The following is a 16,659-nucleotide window of genomic DNA, read 5'->3' as shown; positions in this document are numbered from 1 at the left end:
AATATCTTCAGTGAAGGAACTGAACTGGCACTTCATAGAAGAAAAAAAAAGAATTGGTCAACAAATATATGAAAACATCTGTAGAAATTAGGTTGAACAAATATATGTTCAACATCTCTAGAAATTAGAGAAATGCAAATTAAAACTATGCTGAGATTTCATCTCACTCCAGTCAGAATGGCAATTATCAAAATACAAGTAATAATAAATGTTGGCGAGGATGTGGGGGAAAAGGTACACTCACTCATACATTGCTGGTGAGACCTCAAATTGGTGTAACCACTCTGGAAAGCAGTATGGAGATTCCTTAGAATACTTGGAATGGAACCACCATTTGACCCAGTTGTCCCACTCCTCGGTCTATACACAAAGAACTTAAAATCAGCATACTATAGTGACACAGCCACATCAATGTTTATAGCAGCTCAATTTATTATAACTAAGCTATTGAATCCACCTGGGTGCCCTTCAACTGATGAATGGGTAAAGAAAACATGGTATATATATGCAACGGAATATTACTCAGTCATAAAAAGGAATGAAATTATGGCATTTGTTGGTAAATGAATAGAACTGGAGATTATCATGCTAAGTGAAATAAACTAATCCCTCAAAAAACCCAAAGGCTGAATGTTGTCTATGATATGTGAATGGCTAACACACAATAAGGGAGGAGGAAGGGAAGAATATATGTACTTTGGATTAGACAAATGGGAATGAAAAGAAGGGAAGGAGGTGGGAATAGGAAAGACAGTAGAATGAATCAAACATTACTTTCCTATGTTCATAAATGAATACACAATCAGTGTAACTCCACATCACGTACAACCGAAAAAATGAAAAATTATACTCCATGTATGTATAATATGTAAAAATTCATTCTACTGTCATGTATAACTAAAAAGAACAAATAAGATTTTTTTTTAAAAAAAAAGGAAGAAATATCTGCAGTGTAAAAGTTCTTGTTTCCATGATTTATGCACAACTTCACTTTGGATTTTTCTTTCATTTGCTTAGTAAGGTTTCTTTTGAAAAATCCCAACCTCATGCAAGCAAACTAAAGTAAAAAAGAGTTTGTTCACATCCAGGCTAAAATCATTGGGGAAATTCAAGTTTCCTTAAACATCAGAATGGTGGAGGCAGTGTTCCAAGCTGGAGAATGAAGGCAATGGAATGGAGCAACAGCTATTGGAGAGACAAACTACTTTCCTGAATACCTACAATGACAAGGCCACCTAGTATCTACTTTGTATTCTGAACCTCGACATAGTTTTATTGCATTTCTCTAATTGCTAGTGAAGAAATGTTTATAGCAGAGCCAGAAAAGTTGAATACTGTGTCCAAAAGGACAGTAAGTAGCAGAGCCAGGATTTGAACCTAGGTCTATCCAATAACAAAGCCCATGTTCTCTCCACTCTATGAACTTGATGCCTCTAGCAAAAATGCAAGTCTTGAGAACAGAAAAACTGAGAAGTACACAAAATGATTTTTTTCCTTCTGAGTACTATCTCTTACATAAGCATCCAAAAAGATATCACAGCATTCTGGCTACCTAGAATTAAGATAAAGGTAGAACAATAGAAAACAGATCACCTACTCTCTCCATGTTATTTAGAGGATATATCCTACAGAGGCTACTCAGAGACCTAGAACCTCAGTGTAGACAGAGCATAGTATAGCAGATCACACACTGGACTCTGACTTCATTTAGCCAAAGCCACTATATCTGCAGTCAATGACATAAAACTATAATTTGCCCAGAAACATTTCTTCTTGAGTGAACTTCATCTAACAAGCCAAACATCACTTGCTTCAGTGCACATGCTAATCTGCATCGATTCTGCTTGCATCCAGAAGCACTTATCCATTCATTCTCTTCATCTATGCATGCTTCAGGCTGCCCTTTTTCAATACCCACACAGTCGTTCATAACATTTCTTTCAGTCAGATATTTTTGATAAATAATATTTCTTAGCTACTTCATGGATTGAGAATAAGGAAATCTTCATAACCCAAATTTGGCTGAGGCATATATTTGGTGAAAAGGAAAAGCAGAGGAAAGGGGAAGATTTTGAAAAATGTATGTCTAGTTAATAATGAAGAGTCACAGGAAGAAGCTTTTTTAAAAAAAAAAAAGTAAAAGGAGACTACCATAAAAAAAGAAAGGGAAAAGAGATTGAATGTAAGACCTGAATTCAGGTCTTAGCAGATTCTCAGACTTTCTGTTATTAGGTTAAACTGTGAAAAGAAAGAAGAGAGTGTTTCTGCCTAAATATTTAATCTCTGAGAGAGACTAAGAAATGCACAGGGGTTCACCAACCATCAGATATAAGATTGCCTTCTAGGAAAAAAAAATTTTTTTTTCTTTTTTTTTTTTTTGGTACTTGGGATTGAACCCAGGGTCACTCTATCACTAAGCTATATCCCGAGTCCTTTTAATTTATTTATTTTGGTACTGGAAATTGAGCCCAGAGGCATTTTAACCACTGAGCCAATTCCCAGCCCTTTTTATTTTTTTATTTTGAGAGAGGGTCTCACTAAGTTGCTTAGGGCCATGGTAAGTTGCTGAGGTTGGGCTTGAACTGCAATCTTCCTGCCTTAGTCTCCCAAGTCACTGAGATTACAGGCATGTGCTACCATACTCTGCTTAGAAAAATAATCACCAAAGTAGGGTGAGCAAGATTACTCACTAGGCTCTAAGAAGATTTATACATTCAACCTATAAAATGATAGAAAATACACTTTATTAATCGTACAGTAAAACATACATTATTTATATTGAATATATAACTTGAGTACAATGAATATTCACATTTTCTGATGGGATAAAAACTTACAGATCATTGATTCAGACTGTTAAGTCCCAGCTTTACAAAACCTTTAAAAAGGCAGTGGAATAGGGCTGTGGTTGTGGCTCAGCAGTAAAATGTTCATCTAGCACGTGCGAGGCCCTGGGTTCAATCCTCAGAACCACATAAAAATAAATAAAATAAAGGTATTGTGCCCAACGACAACTAAAAAATAAATACTTTTTAAAAAGGCAGCGGAGGGCTTGGGATGTGGCTCAAGCGTTAGCACACTCGCCTGGCATGCGTGTGGCCCGGGTTCCATCCTCAGCACCACATATAAACAAAGATGATGTTATATCTGCCAAAAACTAAAAAATAAATTTTAAAAAAAGTTTTTTTTCTCTCTCTCTCTTAAAAAAAAAAGGAGGTTTGAGCATGCAGCGGAAAGGAGAGAGAAAAGGAAACATTTTTTTAAAAGGCAGCGGAATAATGGAAAGAAGGTAGGCATTGGACTCAATGCCTAGACTTAAATCCTAGCTTCTCAGAGTTTCAGTTCCTGCCCATGTAAAATGGAAATAATGGTAATTAACACTTGAGTTATTTTGGGTAATGAATAAAATATAAAGCTCCTAGCAGTGTCTGGCACACGCATATGTGCTCAATGAACAATAATACCTAACTTATCAAGGCCTACAAGGCCTCCTCTAGCCTAACCTGCAAACTAGGAAGAGAATGAATGACCCTCTCCTAATTGCCGTTTCACAATATCACCCATGAAATCCATGAGTACCTTGTCTTCCAGAGCCATGAAATCCAGGAGTACCTAATCAATGCCAAACAGCAATGAGAAGGATCATTCATTCTCTTCCCTGTTGGCAGAAAAGGATGATATTTTATAACATTGTGAGCTTCACAAGAGACAAGAGAGGAAAGAACCAACATCTCTAGGTTCAAAGAGAGATGAGGTCCATGTGGTCCAGGCTCTGGTGAGATGTCTCTGTAATATGTGCTGTCTGTTGTTGTTGCTGCTGCTGCTGTTGCTGACCAGAAAGATGAAGCTGGTTGTTTTTTAAAATCTTATTGCAAAATAAGCCCAGAATTAACTTCTCTCCTGCTTGGCAAAACTCCTTCTCCCCTCACTTGACTCCTCATGATCCCTGAGATGTACACACTACTCCCAGGAGTTTTTCATGAGTATCATCATGAGGGTTTGCCCCGTATATCCATCAATAGTCCAAACAGAGTACCTGCTCAAGGCAGAAAGGACTCCTTTTTGTTTCAAGTCCATAGAAGGATCCCTGAAATCAACCTCAAAGATTTCCAATGTGCCATTTGTGCTAAAGGAGGCATCTAGCTGTTGGGCAGAAGTTCCTAGGTACAAGAAAAGTCAAAAAGAGGCAGCATATGAGCAACAATACACACATGGATTTAAAGTATAAATGGGTTAGGGAGTGGAAAGGAAAGATAGGAGAGGGCTCCAAAGAAAGCATAAGGGGCCTATCCTTGAATAATAGTCCAAGACTAATACCAGGTACCCCCAAAATCTCTATCCCCTTGCTTATGCAGTGAGTCATCCCCACCTTTCTATGATCCTAAACTTTCTCTAATACTCAATAATGAATTATAGGTGCTAAATTTTTCCTCAATGTTTGTACTTTCAGTGGCTCCACAATATCACCATACCTGTGGCCAGATACACAGGATACAAACTGGCTGGGCTCCACACTTGGACAGCTGGCCGCTCAAGTTCCTTCAGCTTCATTATCTGTCCTGTAGGTGGCAGAAAACCCACATGCCTCTTGGCCCACTGAAAATAGAAACCAGCAAGTTTAAGGTCCAGATCCAGGGAGCATCAGTAGACATTTGATTTTGTTTCTCTTCACCAAGATTTTGTTTCAGGGCAACACAGATTGACAAATACAAGAGGGCTCTTGAGTCACAGCCATTGTCACATTTGGGGGAATGATCCCCTTATACTAAGGACAGCTCTTTTATTGAAATCTAATTCCTTAAAGCCCAACAGACATTTAACCACACTGGTTGCCCAAGGCCCAGTGGTGATATTCTGCTAATCAAACCATTGGGCCTTGGGCAACCAGAAATTATCAAACCACATAATTTCTCAGTGATTCTGTTCATTTCTTTGGTTTCAAATATCATCATATGTGTTTGACTCCCAAATTAATATCATCAACACAAATCTCTCCTCTTAGTGCCAAGTTCTTATATACAATTACTAATCAAATATTTCTCCTTAGACATAGCAAAGATACTTAAGTTAGTCTTATAAAATGGGATTCTCTATTCTATATCTTCCCCCACCATCATCTCTCAGCCAGATTACTGCAATAATCTCCAGCTGGTTATCTCCTTGCTACATCCATCATCCAATTCATTCTCTATATCACAGCAGGAATAAACTTCTAAAACAAAAATTAGGATTCTGGAGGTCCATGCATAAAATCTTTCAATGCTCTATCACACTCAGAGTCTAAAATTCAAGCTCCAGTCTACCACTTCATCTCTTACTTTTCTTCTTACATATTATATTAAAGCCAAAGTAGCCTTTTATTATTTCCTGAGTTTTTCCTACATGAGAGACTTTGCAAATGCTGTTCCCTATACTATAATGCTCTTCCCTTCACCCTCTGTATGACTAACTCTTTTATCATATCTTTCTGGACTCAGTCTAACCTCTTCAGAGAGGTGACCCACCTAATCAAAATCAGCCTCAATTTTTTTTCTTTATAGAAATTTGTAATTATTTATTTTTGCATTGCTATTCTTTTTACAAATATATAAACTTTATAAAAGCTAGCACTGTTTCTACTTTGTTTCACCATGTTAAAACTAGTACCTGCATCAATGACTCGCATATAGTGCTTGATAAATATTTGTTCAGTGAATGCAGATATCCATATTAACTGTATGGCTTTCAATCTAATTCGAATGCATATTCAAAATCCCATCCCAACACGACAGCAAGGGGGCAGAATGTTTTTTTAAAAAATAAAGACACTGGGCACAGGGTTGCAGCTCAGTGGTAGCACACTTGCCTGGCATGTGTGAGGCACTGGATTCGATTCTCAGCACCACATATAAATAAATAAAACAAAGGTCTATCAACAACTAAAAAAATAAAAATAAAGACACTGAACTTGAGGAAGGAAACCTAGGACTGTGATCTGCTGACCTACAAAAACAGAAGGTAATATTACTTAATCTTTAATGTACTTTCCACCTTGAAGAAAGTTTAAGGCTGCCAATCAAACTGAGATTTCCAAGAGACCTCTAAACACCTGAGGCTCTATCAAGCATCCTCTGATTACATTGTTCAGTCACGGTGCCACCTGCTGGTCACAGCCATTGTCACATTTGGGGGGAATGATCCCCTAATACCAAAAGAAGGAGCTGCAATTGGCAACTGTGCATTTGACATGAATATCTCATTTATTTCTCCCAGTGGCTCCATTAAATAAATACTATCGTTATTTCCATTTTACAGAGACAGCTTGGCTAGGCCAAGATCGCCAGTCAGCCCTTTAGTAATCTAAACTCCATAAAGGGTTTAAATCGCTGGCAGTCTAGAAACTGGGAAAACAGGCTTTTAATCTGCTTGGTTCAGAGGCACCTGTTCGCAAAAAGAGGCCTCCACGGAGGTTAGACTGGCCCTAGTGGGGTGAGATGGGTCGGGGCGCTATGACCAGTCAATCTGCAGCGAAGGAGAGCGCCAGCTACCCTTGGCAGTCCAGTCCCTAAGGAGGAGAGTCAGCACAGCTACTCTCCTGCCGTCGGCCACACGCGGCGCACCAAGGTCAGTCGTGACAGGCCTTCCCGCCAGGACGCAGAGAACAGGTGCGGGTTCCTGACCACCCCAGGTCTGGGCCCAAGTTGGATGGAAAGGCGCCGTGGAAGCGCTTCAGAGACTCCGCTGGGCATCCCCAGCGCAGCTGGAAGAGTGGGCCCGGGTGCAATCTGATGATCGCTTTAAAAGGGTCTCTGAGAGGAGCCCTGGCCGGAGTCCCGAGGGCGAACTCGACCAGCCGGCGGGGCTGGTGCATGCTGAAGTCTCAGCAGCTAGCAAGCTCCCCGAGAAGCTCTCCAGAGAACGAATAGCGCCCCTGGCAAGGTCTCTGGGTTTCCGCGGAGAAAACCCACCTGCGCGGAGAGCCCAGGTCAGGGGTCAGCCGTCGCCAGAGCCTGTGCTCGCTAAGGCCTTTGGGGCTCAGCTGGCTCTGTGGACGGCGGCTGCAGAGGGTCAAAAGTAGCCTGGTCCGGTATGGAACTGCTACCCAGACGCTTCGCTGAGCGTGAGGTGAACAGACCCAGAAAATGTATCAAATAGAACCGTAGCTTTAATGTAGCCTCACCTGCCTGTGATCACAGGTGTGGTGCACGGGTTCAAATCCCAGACCAGTAAGTTCCATTCAAATGGAACCAGTCTCCCAGGACAGTCTCTGAAGTGTGAAAATACTAATTTGATTCATTATCTAGTCATCAAAGCGGGAGAAAACCCGTCCCTAGTCCCTAGCTCCAGGGGCTATCAGTGCATCCACTTAATTGAAAAGGTAAAAAGCTATCCAGCCTCGAAGTAAATGACAGCCAATGATGCAGTCCAGTCCAGTAATAACTGGCACCCACAAACTGCTGGTTGAATTAAAGGCTACAGGTATGTGGAGGGCAAGACTACAGCAGACCGGGGCTGTTACCTCTCCAACTTGCAGAACAGGTGATATTTCAACTAGGATGAAGGGGCCAAGCCAGCTTATAGGTGCCCTGGCATTTCCCATATGTGAATGAAACAGAGATTGGGGCAGGAGAAGAAGGTCCAGATACAGACTGTGATTTACAAATACAGTTCTGCTGATAACAAGGAGTTAGTGAAAATTATGAATTTGGATGCAGTGGCTAGAAATATGGAACCCCTTAGAGAAGAGGTGAAGGAAGGAACTCAAGAGACCAATAGAACAATCCAGGAACCAGGTGTTGAAAACCTGAATAGAGCAGTGATTGTGAAGAGCTTCAAGACTCTTCTGACTGATTAAGGTAAGGAGTTCAAGCTATTGTGGCTCTAGAGCAGGGGAGACTAGAAATAGAAAGCATATTCTTTTAACAGAGAATTCCAAGAGGGTGTGTAAAGAGATTTTTATTTTATTTTGTTGTGGGAACTGTGGCATTTTCAATTTTTTAAAAAAATATTCTGTAGGTAGCTGAAGTTCTTGGAACTAATTTGATTTCAAAAATACTATTTAATGCATGAAGCCTGTTGTATTCTGCCTAATTATCTACCAAGTTGGGGTAATGGTTATCTGATGATGAGAACCAACTCTGCAACACAACTCTGGAGTTCCTTTTCATGTGGACTTGGGAGTTTGGGTGTCAGACAAGAGACAATTTGTGGCATTATCTGTACTTAGACCATTCTTTCTACCTAAGCACTCAAATATTTCTTGAATTTTTTAAGCACAACAGCGGATGAGACCTAGGGAAAAAGTAAACCAGGCTTAAAATCGAACCTCAGGCAATACCCAGAATTTGGGAAAAAGGGGGAAGTGTCACTGATGGGAGTTCTGCAAAAGAAATTTGAACCAGACATAAGGTTATTTTCAAAAGAATTGATTAAACAAAAAAGTGCACCTTTCTCAACTTACATCCCTAATTCTTTTTCGCTTCGTATTATAACTGTCAGTCTTCTCTGCCGGGTTTCTGTTCTCATGACTAAAAGGCTCAGGGATCACTCCAGGTAAACTGGGCTAACTGGGCTGCACAAATAACCACACAAGAGACACAAATACCTTTTTCTTTGGGGTCACTATGACAGCTCCTCTGACCTTAAGGGTCTGCAGGAAGAGAGGTGGGGGGGGGGGAGAGAGAGAGAGAATGCACTATCCCCTTTTATTGAGAAGCTATTCAAAAGAGGCAAAGGGTCAGGTTTCAAGGGGCTGAGTCTATCTTCATGATATCCACTGTCAGCAGGTTGACATCTAGGTAGGCCACACCCAAGGGCACAGTAAGGGGACATACACAAGGCACTTCCATGGAACATTCTATCCTAAACAGGATAAGGGGTAATATAACAAAGGAACAGGTGAGCATAGCTCCACCCAAGGGGCTATAGGAAGACATGCCCAGGCACAAAAAAGACAGTCACTGGAACCCTAGAAAAGAGCGAGCGATGGGTGCCTGAAGCCACATCGCCCAGCAGGGGAGTTAACTCAGTCACGTGCAAGGTTGGTCTCCCACACTTCTCATCTAGGTAACTACTGGAAGGCCATTGTTCCATTTTATGTCCCCGAGGCCTATCAGTGTTCTGATACATATCTGACACACAGATATTTGCTAAATAAATTATTACTAAATGCTATAGAGAACAGAGAATGAAAATAAAAAAGTCAGTGGGGACCTTCAAAGAGTGGCATTTCAGAAGAACCATCCACTTTAATCTTACAAAGGTCTCTTTCACTGCATGGACAACCACTAAAAGACCCTGTATTAACTTGAATAGGCTTACTTCCATGGCTTACTTTGAACTTATGTTTTTGTTTTGTTTTGTTTCTTTTTTGGTACTGGGGATTGAACCCAGGGGTGCTTAACCACTGAGTTACATCCCCAGCCCTTTTTATTTTTTGAAACAGGATCTCACCAAGTGTTTAGGGACTCACTAAATTGCTGAAGCTGTCTGAAATTTCGATCTTCCTGCTTCAGTCTCCCAAGTGTGCCCTGCTAAACACATGCTTTTTTATAGGTCAGTTTTCAGCAGTATAATTTTTAAAAATGGACCCAAAGAGACTCACAGAAGATGGGTGGTTCACTTAAAAACAGATGTGTTAAGACTCTTAAAAACACACTTTTCCTCTTTCTAAGACTATTACAGGAATCTGTATTAATCATTAGGGTAATGAAAGCTATAAAAAGGTTTGATAGTAATTCACTCAATTGTCCTCTAATTCATAAATTTAAGTAAGGTCAACTTCTTAAGCAACTGTTTTAGAAGTTGCTTTGAAACAAAGAAAGCATATTCTTTTAACAAATTAAGATCAGAGATGATCACAAATATGTATCTACTCTATAATGTACTTGAAACATGTTAGAAAACAACTTTTTTTAAAAAAAAAAAACTAACCACTATTATTAAGATTTTTCATGAAAAATAAATCTTGGTAGAACTTGCAAAGTCAGGAACACACACTTCTTCTTCTTTGACCCTATAAATGGGAAAGGAGCAATTAAAATTCTTGCCCACCTGCACAGTTCCAATGGAATTAACAAATAAACATCTTCTTATGTTTAGCTGCCCCATTCTATACTCCCAGCCTTCCAATTCCAGAGCAGGAAAAACAGAGAGTAAGCAGGGGGAAAAAAAAAAAAAGAAAAAAAGAAAAGGATGAAGTTATTCACTGCAATGACTATTCCAGGGGAAATGAGGCACAGATACCACAGTACTGAGTTTTATTAGGGATTTCATTAAGGTTAAATCTCTAGAAATGAGGGAGTTCTGGTTAGAGAGCACAAAAGCCCATGGTGCCTGTTCAGATCTCATAGTGAACCACTGGCTCAGGTTCTTTGGTGGGATCACCTCCTCGTTCCAGGTACAGATTATTATAAGGATACTGCTTCGGCCCCTAAGGAAAAAACACAGGTAAGCAACAATATACATACATACCTAGCTATCCTTACTCCGAGTTAACAAATATGCATGGTAAATGGATACACATTAGCCTCTGTTCAGACCCAGCTGGACTGGGAATGGTAGGAGAGCAGCACTCCTCTTCCCTACTCAGCCCAAGGCAGAGAGAAAGCCTAAATTTTAAGAGAAGTGATGCCTACACTGTGAAAGAGGGGAAGAAAGGGAGCAGGATGGGGAAGGGAGGGAGAGAGAAAGAGAGTCAAAGCTTTCTAAATGAGACAATGCATCCATCCATCCCACTCTCTCTCGGGGTCGAGACAGACTCAATCTCCTTTAAGTCACTCAGCCTCTAATGGTTCCACCACTAAAGTGGCCTAGCAAATGAGGCGTGCAGAATCAGCAGTGGGGGAAAGCACAGAGGAGACATGGCTGGGACGTGCTTTAGGGGCTGCTGGCTTTACCAACAAACAGCTGTCAGAGAACACAGCTCAAGGGGAGGAGAAAAGGGTGATGTGCTTACAGAACTGAAAAATGGAAGAGCCACACTGTTTCTTGCTCTCCTGAAGTGAAGTTAGTGCTCACCCCAGCCCTATGTGCACTCTCCAGCAAGGAGCCCCTGGGGCTTGGCAGAAAGGCTCCGTGTCAGTGCGCACAGATACAGCAGCTACCTTCAGGACATTGATTATTTCTGCAGAGGTAGCACTGGGCAGCCAACTGCAAACAAAACAGCCTCCTGCCTTCAGTCCCTCTCCTTCCAATCCATGCTAGAGACTATTCCCAGATTAATCTTCCTAAGAATCCAGCCTTCATCATGCACTTTTCTATTCAAAAACCAAAAATGGCTCCCTGCTACTCAAGGCAGACCAAGTCATTACTGCAACCCCAATCCCCAGCATGGTCATACCTAGTAGGGGCTGCCCAAATATTTAATGGATTAATACATCCCTACTTCATGAAGTCCGGATCCTTTAGCCACACAATAAAAACTGCCAACCTAACCAATCATCTCACCTCACAACAACCCAGAGATTTCCAAGTCTAGATTTTCATCAGAATTACCTGGAGATTGTTGAAAATATTGATCCTAGAACCCTACTGTGGAGCTACTGAATTAGGATCTCTAAGAAGTGGGACCCAGAAATCTGAAGTTTTAGTAGCTCTCTAGGAAATCAATGCAGCTAATTATCTAGGAACTATTTTATATACCCATACCTATTCTACTTTGGCTCTCTCACACTCCTTCTCCCTCTTTGTCTTCTCTTGCCCCAAATGTTTTCTCCAACTTCTCCCACCACCCAAGTCCCCCCATCCTTGCCCCTGCTTTGGCATTTAAAGTTAACCATATGTGACTCTACTTTGTGTACAACCAGAGAAGTGAAAACTTGTGCCCCATTTGTGTATAATGAATCAAAGAGCATTCTGCTGTCATGTAAAACTGATTAGGATAAAAAATAAAGTTAACCATACATTCTCAGAGCAGGTCATTCCATTTTGCACACATTCACTATACACATAAATATGTACACAATGCCAAACTCTCACATCTCTTCAAAGTTGCTCAAGTCATTTAACTAAATTTTCTTAAACTTCCTTAAAACTAGAAAGTTGATTTTCTATGTCCTTTACACTGACCAAAATATAACTGTATATGCTTACAGTGGACACTTATTTGCTTTCAATACTGTAAAGGAAGTTCCTTTCACATGTCTAACAAAGCATAAGATTTCAGTTCTAGATTCCTTGACTCTACCTTAAAAGATCACTCACCAAAATATAATTGGTTTAATCCTCAAGTAGCAACTCTGAAAAGTAGCTGACTTCAACATTATCATTCTTCCCTATTCCTAACATGAGTCTTCTAACTTGGACTGGACTGAGAAGTTTGGGTAGAGCAATGTTCTGGTGCCAGACCAATGGGTAAGGACCTATCTTCCTGTCTCTTAAGACTCCAGGAAGCTAAGCTTGGTAATGGCTGGTTCCCTACTCCAGACTTCACTCCCTCAGAAAAGGGGGCTAAGCAGGTATGCCAAGGGAAGCACTTCTCAAATACCACGGGAAGGGGAGGGGGAATACTCACCACAGGCTGGTAGGTGGGATATTTTTCCCCCACCCAGAACATGAAAATCATGAAGGCCACGAAGCCGAAAAGGTGCTTACACATGGTATTCCAAGAAACAGGTGTGGGGGATGTATCCACACGGTTCCTGATATACATGTCTAGGTCCCAGTGTATCTAAGGCAGAAAGGCAATAACCATCATAAACTACTCTTCCTGCAAAGGCAGGCAGTCCAGAGTGAACACAGCCTCATACAAAGCTTGACAGAAGCATTCTACTGCCATGGACAATATTCTGAGACACAAAGGCCCACAAAAGAAGATGCTGGCCCCAGTCTAGGTTCTGCTCACCAGAGACAGCTCAATCATGTACAACTTTCACAGTACAGAGCTTTAATTGTTTCCAGAAGTCCTGCTCCATGTGCCTGACACATGTGGAACCTCAGGTCTCAGATCACTGGACCTTATTTCTTAGAGCAGAAAAGCTTAGTATTAACTGGACAGAGAAGTGCCACTTGAGCTAAAGGGAGAATCTCCAAGAAGATACAGGGAGGAGAATAAAGTTAAATGGGCTATGAGAAAATTTTCTCACCGGTTCACCCCAGTTCAACCTTAGGTCTGTGTGGTCCCATTCATACCATGGATCCCTCTCATGCTGTGAGCGATCAGGGAGCTTCGGGTAGTCACCATACCTAAGAGACAGCAAGAAATTATGGAAGGGGTTATGAGCAGTCTCAGACAATTCAGTCTCCCATCTTTGAGATGAAAAACCAAGTGACAGATATGACTTCTTCACCTAAGGAAAGATGAACTGCCTCCCAAATCAAGATTTCAAGTTTTAGTCACAAGCAAAGAACCAACCAAATAAGACTATAGACTGTAATTAGATGGTCACATCAAACTCTAAACATTATAACATATAAACTTTCCTTAAATTCTTTCAAAAAGAAAGGTCACACAATTCTATAATGTTACAGCTAAAAGGGAACTTAGCTACCAATTTTATTGATTATATGATTCCCTTACCAGATTAAAAAAATGAAATTAAATTTTATGTTCCGAACCCAGAGTCACCCAGCCAACTGGAAAAAATTTAAAAAGATTGGAAAAGCATTCTTTTCATAGGTCCTGTTTCTCAACCACAAGTTAGTATACCTCTCCATGCCTCAAACACCTCAAAGGACATCTTGCTTAGCTGGGTCCCCCCCCCCCCCCGCCCCAACAAACACAGGTTCACCTTATAAAGATTGCTACCAAGGCTGTTCCTGTCTAAAATACAATTAAAACATGGGAAATGATGAAAACTAGACATGTGTCACAGATAATAACTGAAAAATAAGGATAGGAGATGCTGAAATCAAGATTGAAAGAATGACACTAGGAAGAAAGTGAAGATGAGGGTAATCACTAAAGGTAATTAACCACAAGGATGGTATGTGGAAATAGGGGTATGCAGAGGTAACATCAACTGGAGAAATGAGGTTGGCCATTTCCACAGCCCTAAAGAGAGACGTACACACAAATATAGAGTACTCCATCTACAAATAAGGTTCTCAAGACAGGAGTCCAGCAAATTTGGGGGCCAACAGAGGTGAGGCAGCTCCTAGCTCCTGTCTGGTTACGTGCCTGGATGACAGCACCTGAGCCCAGCAGATGCTCAATCTAAATGAAACCCAGGGCTGTGGAAGGAGCCAAGGAAGGTTCCTGCTATTCGGGAGTCCTCCAGGGAGCCATTAAAATCTCAGCTTCCTCATTTGAGGAAACAGCCGGAGCCAAGGAGAAAATTGAGGTCCTCTAGGCTGCAGCTGCTCACCCACCCACTCTCACCACGAAGAAAAGCACCCACACCAATGACACTAGAGGGTTCGGGAGAAAGGGTCAGAGTAGAACCACCCATCATGTCTTCTCCCACTATTACCCAGGTACCAGCTGACCCTCTCTACCTCACCCCATGCCATCATCCGGGTAAGGCTCGTAGTCTTCCACACGCATATTGTACTTCTTGGCGGCGGCTGCCCGTTCTTCTGGGGTCTTAGGATAGGGCCCCGGAAGCATGTCCTTGGTAATGTGGGAGGCTGAAGCACAGAAGAGCACAGGTCAGACCAACCCCATTCGCCAGCAGCCCGGAAGGCTCAAAGCTGCAGAGGCCGAAGCCTGGCTGGGACTTCACGGGATCAGCGCGACCCTCCATCACCTCCAACCCTGCTAGGGCACAGACGCCTCGCGATATCCACTACCTCCCTTCCCTCACACCAATCTTCTGGCATCCCCTTCCCACACTGAGGCCTCGCCAGTTCTCGCGGACCTGTTCGTGCCCCTAGCGGCACCACGTTCCCGACAGCCCTTCTCAGCCATCGAACTCCCAGGGCCCCAGCTCCGGCCACCGCCATCTTCACCTTCCGCGCACTTCTCCCCGCGCATGCGCAAAGGCCAGTCACGGCGGCAGAGTCCGGCCAAAGGCGACTCGGGAATCCTGGCGTGAAGGCAAATCTTCTGGGCTGAATGGGGCGGAGCTTAAACTTGGAACTGGGAGTCCTGCAGGAAGGTGAGAGGTTGTATAGAGGTCAGCAAGGGTAACGAGGAAGAAACAGGCAGGTCACTTCGTAAAATGAACCTTTCTCTTCTCAGTCTGCTTGCCTTTTTCCTCTCCTTCACTGGTACTTTTTCTTTTCATACCCAAAGTGACCATTCTTCAAATTCAGCTCTTAGTTTTGTTTGCTCTTGTTTTGTTCTAATTGGTCGATGGACTTCCTTTAGATGCTTTATTCAATTAACAAATCAGCGTTTTATTGGATCCTCAGTTTCAATCCGTGTTTACACCTGAATGTCCCAGTCACCCTCCAGTCCAACAAATGTAAAACTAAACCAGTCACCAGAGTCAGCTCTCTGGAGATGGTGCAAAGCCTCCAATTTGTTAGGACCCGAATAAATAGATTTCAAACTGGACCACAATTTACAAGCTCTTAACTCAATAAGATTGGGAGACGTGTTTGCATATGACTATGTTTTCATCTTATTTACACATGTGGTATTTGAATAATTTACATCTTAAAAATATGCCTCTATTTCCAGCAGCTTTTAAGGTGATCACTGTTTTGGAGCAGAATTCACTATTGTAGTCACTCTCAAATATATATAAAGCAATAATAACAGATATGTACTTTTCAGTATATACTTATTGGTAAGGACTACAGTATAGCAACTTGTCCTCCTGTAAATGAGCAGCACTAGTTAAGCAACATCAGAATTGGATAACATCTGTTTTCATCCATTAGCAAGACCTGATTTCATTTGGATTGAGAAACAGAGTTGATCTACTTATTTTTATTAAGATATTATTTACATATCATACAATTCCCTAAGTGTACAATAAAGTGATTTTTAGTATACTTACAAAGTTCTACAACTATCACTACTAATTCTAAACAAACTATTTTCATCACCCCAAAAAGAAACCTCACAACTGTTATTAGCACATTACCCCTTTTCTACTCACTTGCAATCACCAATCTACTTTCTGTCTCTGTGGATTTGTCTAACTGGATATTTTATATAAATGTAATCATGTGATATATGGTTTTTTATTTCTGTCTTCTTTCACTTAGCAAAATGTTTTCAAAGTTTGTCCATATTATAGTACATTTCAGTACTTCCATTCCTTTTTATGGATGACTGATATACTGTTATATGGATCTACAACATTTTATTTATACACTTATCAGTTAACACATCATTTGGGTTGTTCCCAATTTTTGGCTATTATGAACAGTGCTGCTAGGGACATCTTTGTACAATTTTTTTGTACAGCACATGCATGTGCGGACATATGCTTTCAATTCTGAATATATACCTAGGAAAATTGCTGGGTCCTAGGGTGACTTTATATTTAATCTTTTGAAAAACTCCCAGATTGTTTCCCCATCTCTCTCTCTTTCTATCTTTTTTTTTTTTTTGCAGGGGTTGGGGGTACTGGGAATTGAACCCAGAGGGGTGATTTACCACTGAGTCACACCCCAGCCCTCATCATGTATGTGATTTATAAATATATTTTCTCCCATTCTGTGGATTATCTTTTTTCTTTTTTTTGTTCTCTTTCTTTCTCTTGGTACTGGGGATTGGACCCAGGGGCACTTTATCACTGAGCCACATCCCCAGCCCCCCTCTTTTTCCTTTTTTTTGTGGGGGGG

At 41.4% G+C, this 16,659-nt stretch overlaps 2 protein-coding genes across 8 annotated transcripts in view; both read right to left on the bottom strand.

Moving 5' to 3' along the window:
* Positions 1-7,057, bottom strand: part of Sec31b (SEC31 homolog B, COPII component) — a 32,520-nt gene extending 25,463 nt beyond the window's left edge. For 6 of the 7 annotated variants that reach the window (XM_013362097.4, XM_078026324.1, XM_078026277.1 and 3 more), the window contains exons 1-3: positions 6,948-7,057; positions 4,473-4,596; positions 4,037-4,160 (exon numbers count right to left, since the gene is read on the bottom strand). In XM_013362097.4, coding sequence (XP_013217551.2) covers positions 4,037-4,160; positions 4,473-4,551 — 203 coding nt within the window. In that variant the 5' untranslated portion in view covers positions 4,552-4,596; positions 6,948-7,057. Of the gene's footprint in view, positions 1-4,036; positions 4,161-4,472; positions 4,597-6,947 lie in introns of those variants that run through there. The other variant, XM_078026240.1, reaches the window with a different exon arrangement.
* A 3,164-nt stretch (positions 7,058-10,221) lies between these two features.
* Positions 10,222-14,912, bottom strand: Ndufb8 (NADH:ubiquinone oxidoreductase subunit B8). Its single transcript, XM_021731903.2, has 5 exons — positions 14,778-14,912; positions 14,421-14,547; positions 13,065-13,164; positions 12,494-12,649; positions 10,222-10,411 (listed from the first exon to the last, which is right to left on the bottom strand). The coding sequence occupies exons 1-5, from the start codon at positions 14,860-14,862 to the stop codon at positions 10,319-10,321; spliced, it is 561 nt and encodes a 186-aa protein (XP_021587578.1). The 5' UTR covers positions 14,863-14,912; the 3' UTR covers positions 10,222-10,318.
* Positions 14,913-16,659: the final 1,747 nt, after the last annotated feature.

Source organism: Ictidomys tridecemlineatus, chromosome 1 (assembly GCF_052094955.1).
Source record: "Ictidomys tridecemlineatus isolate mIctTri1 chromosome 1, mIctTri1.hap1, whole genome shotgun sequence".
In the NCBI taxonomy this organism is placed as follows: domain Eukaryota; kingdom Metazoa; phylum Chordata; class Mammalia; order Rodentia; family Sciuridae; genus Ictidomys; species Ictidomys tridecemlineatus.
This window is presented reverse-complemented; position numbering and strand designations above follow the sequence as displayed.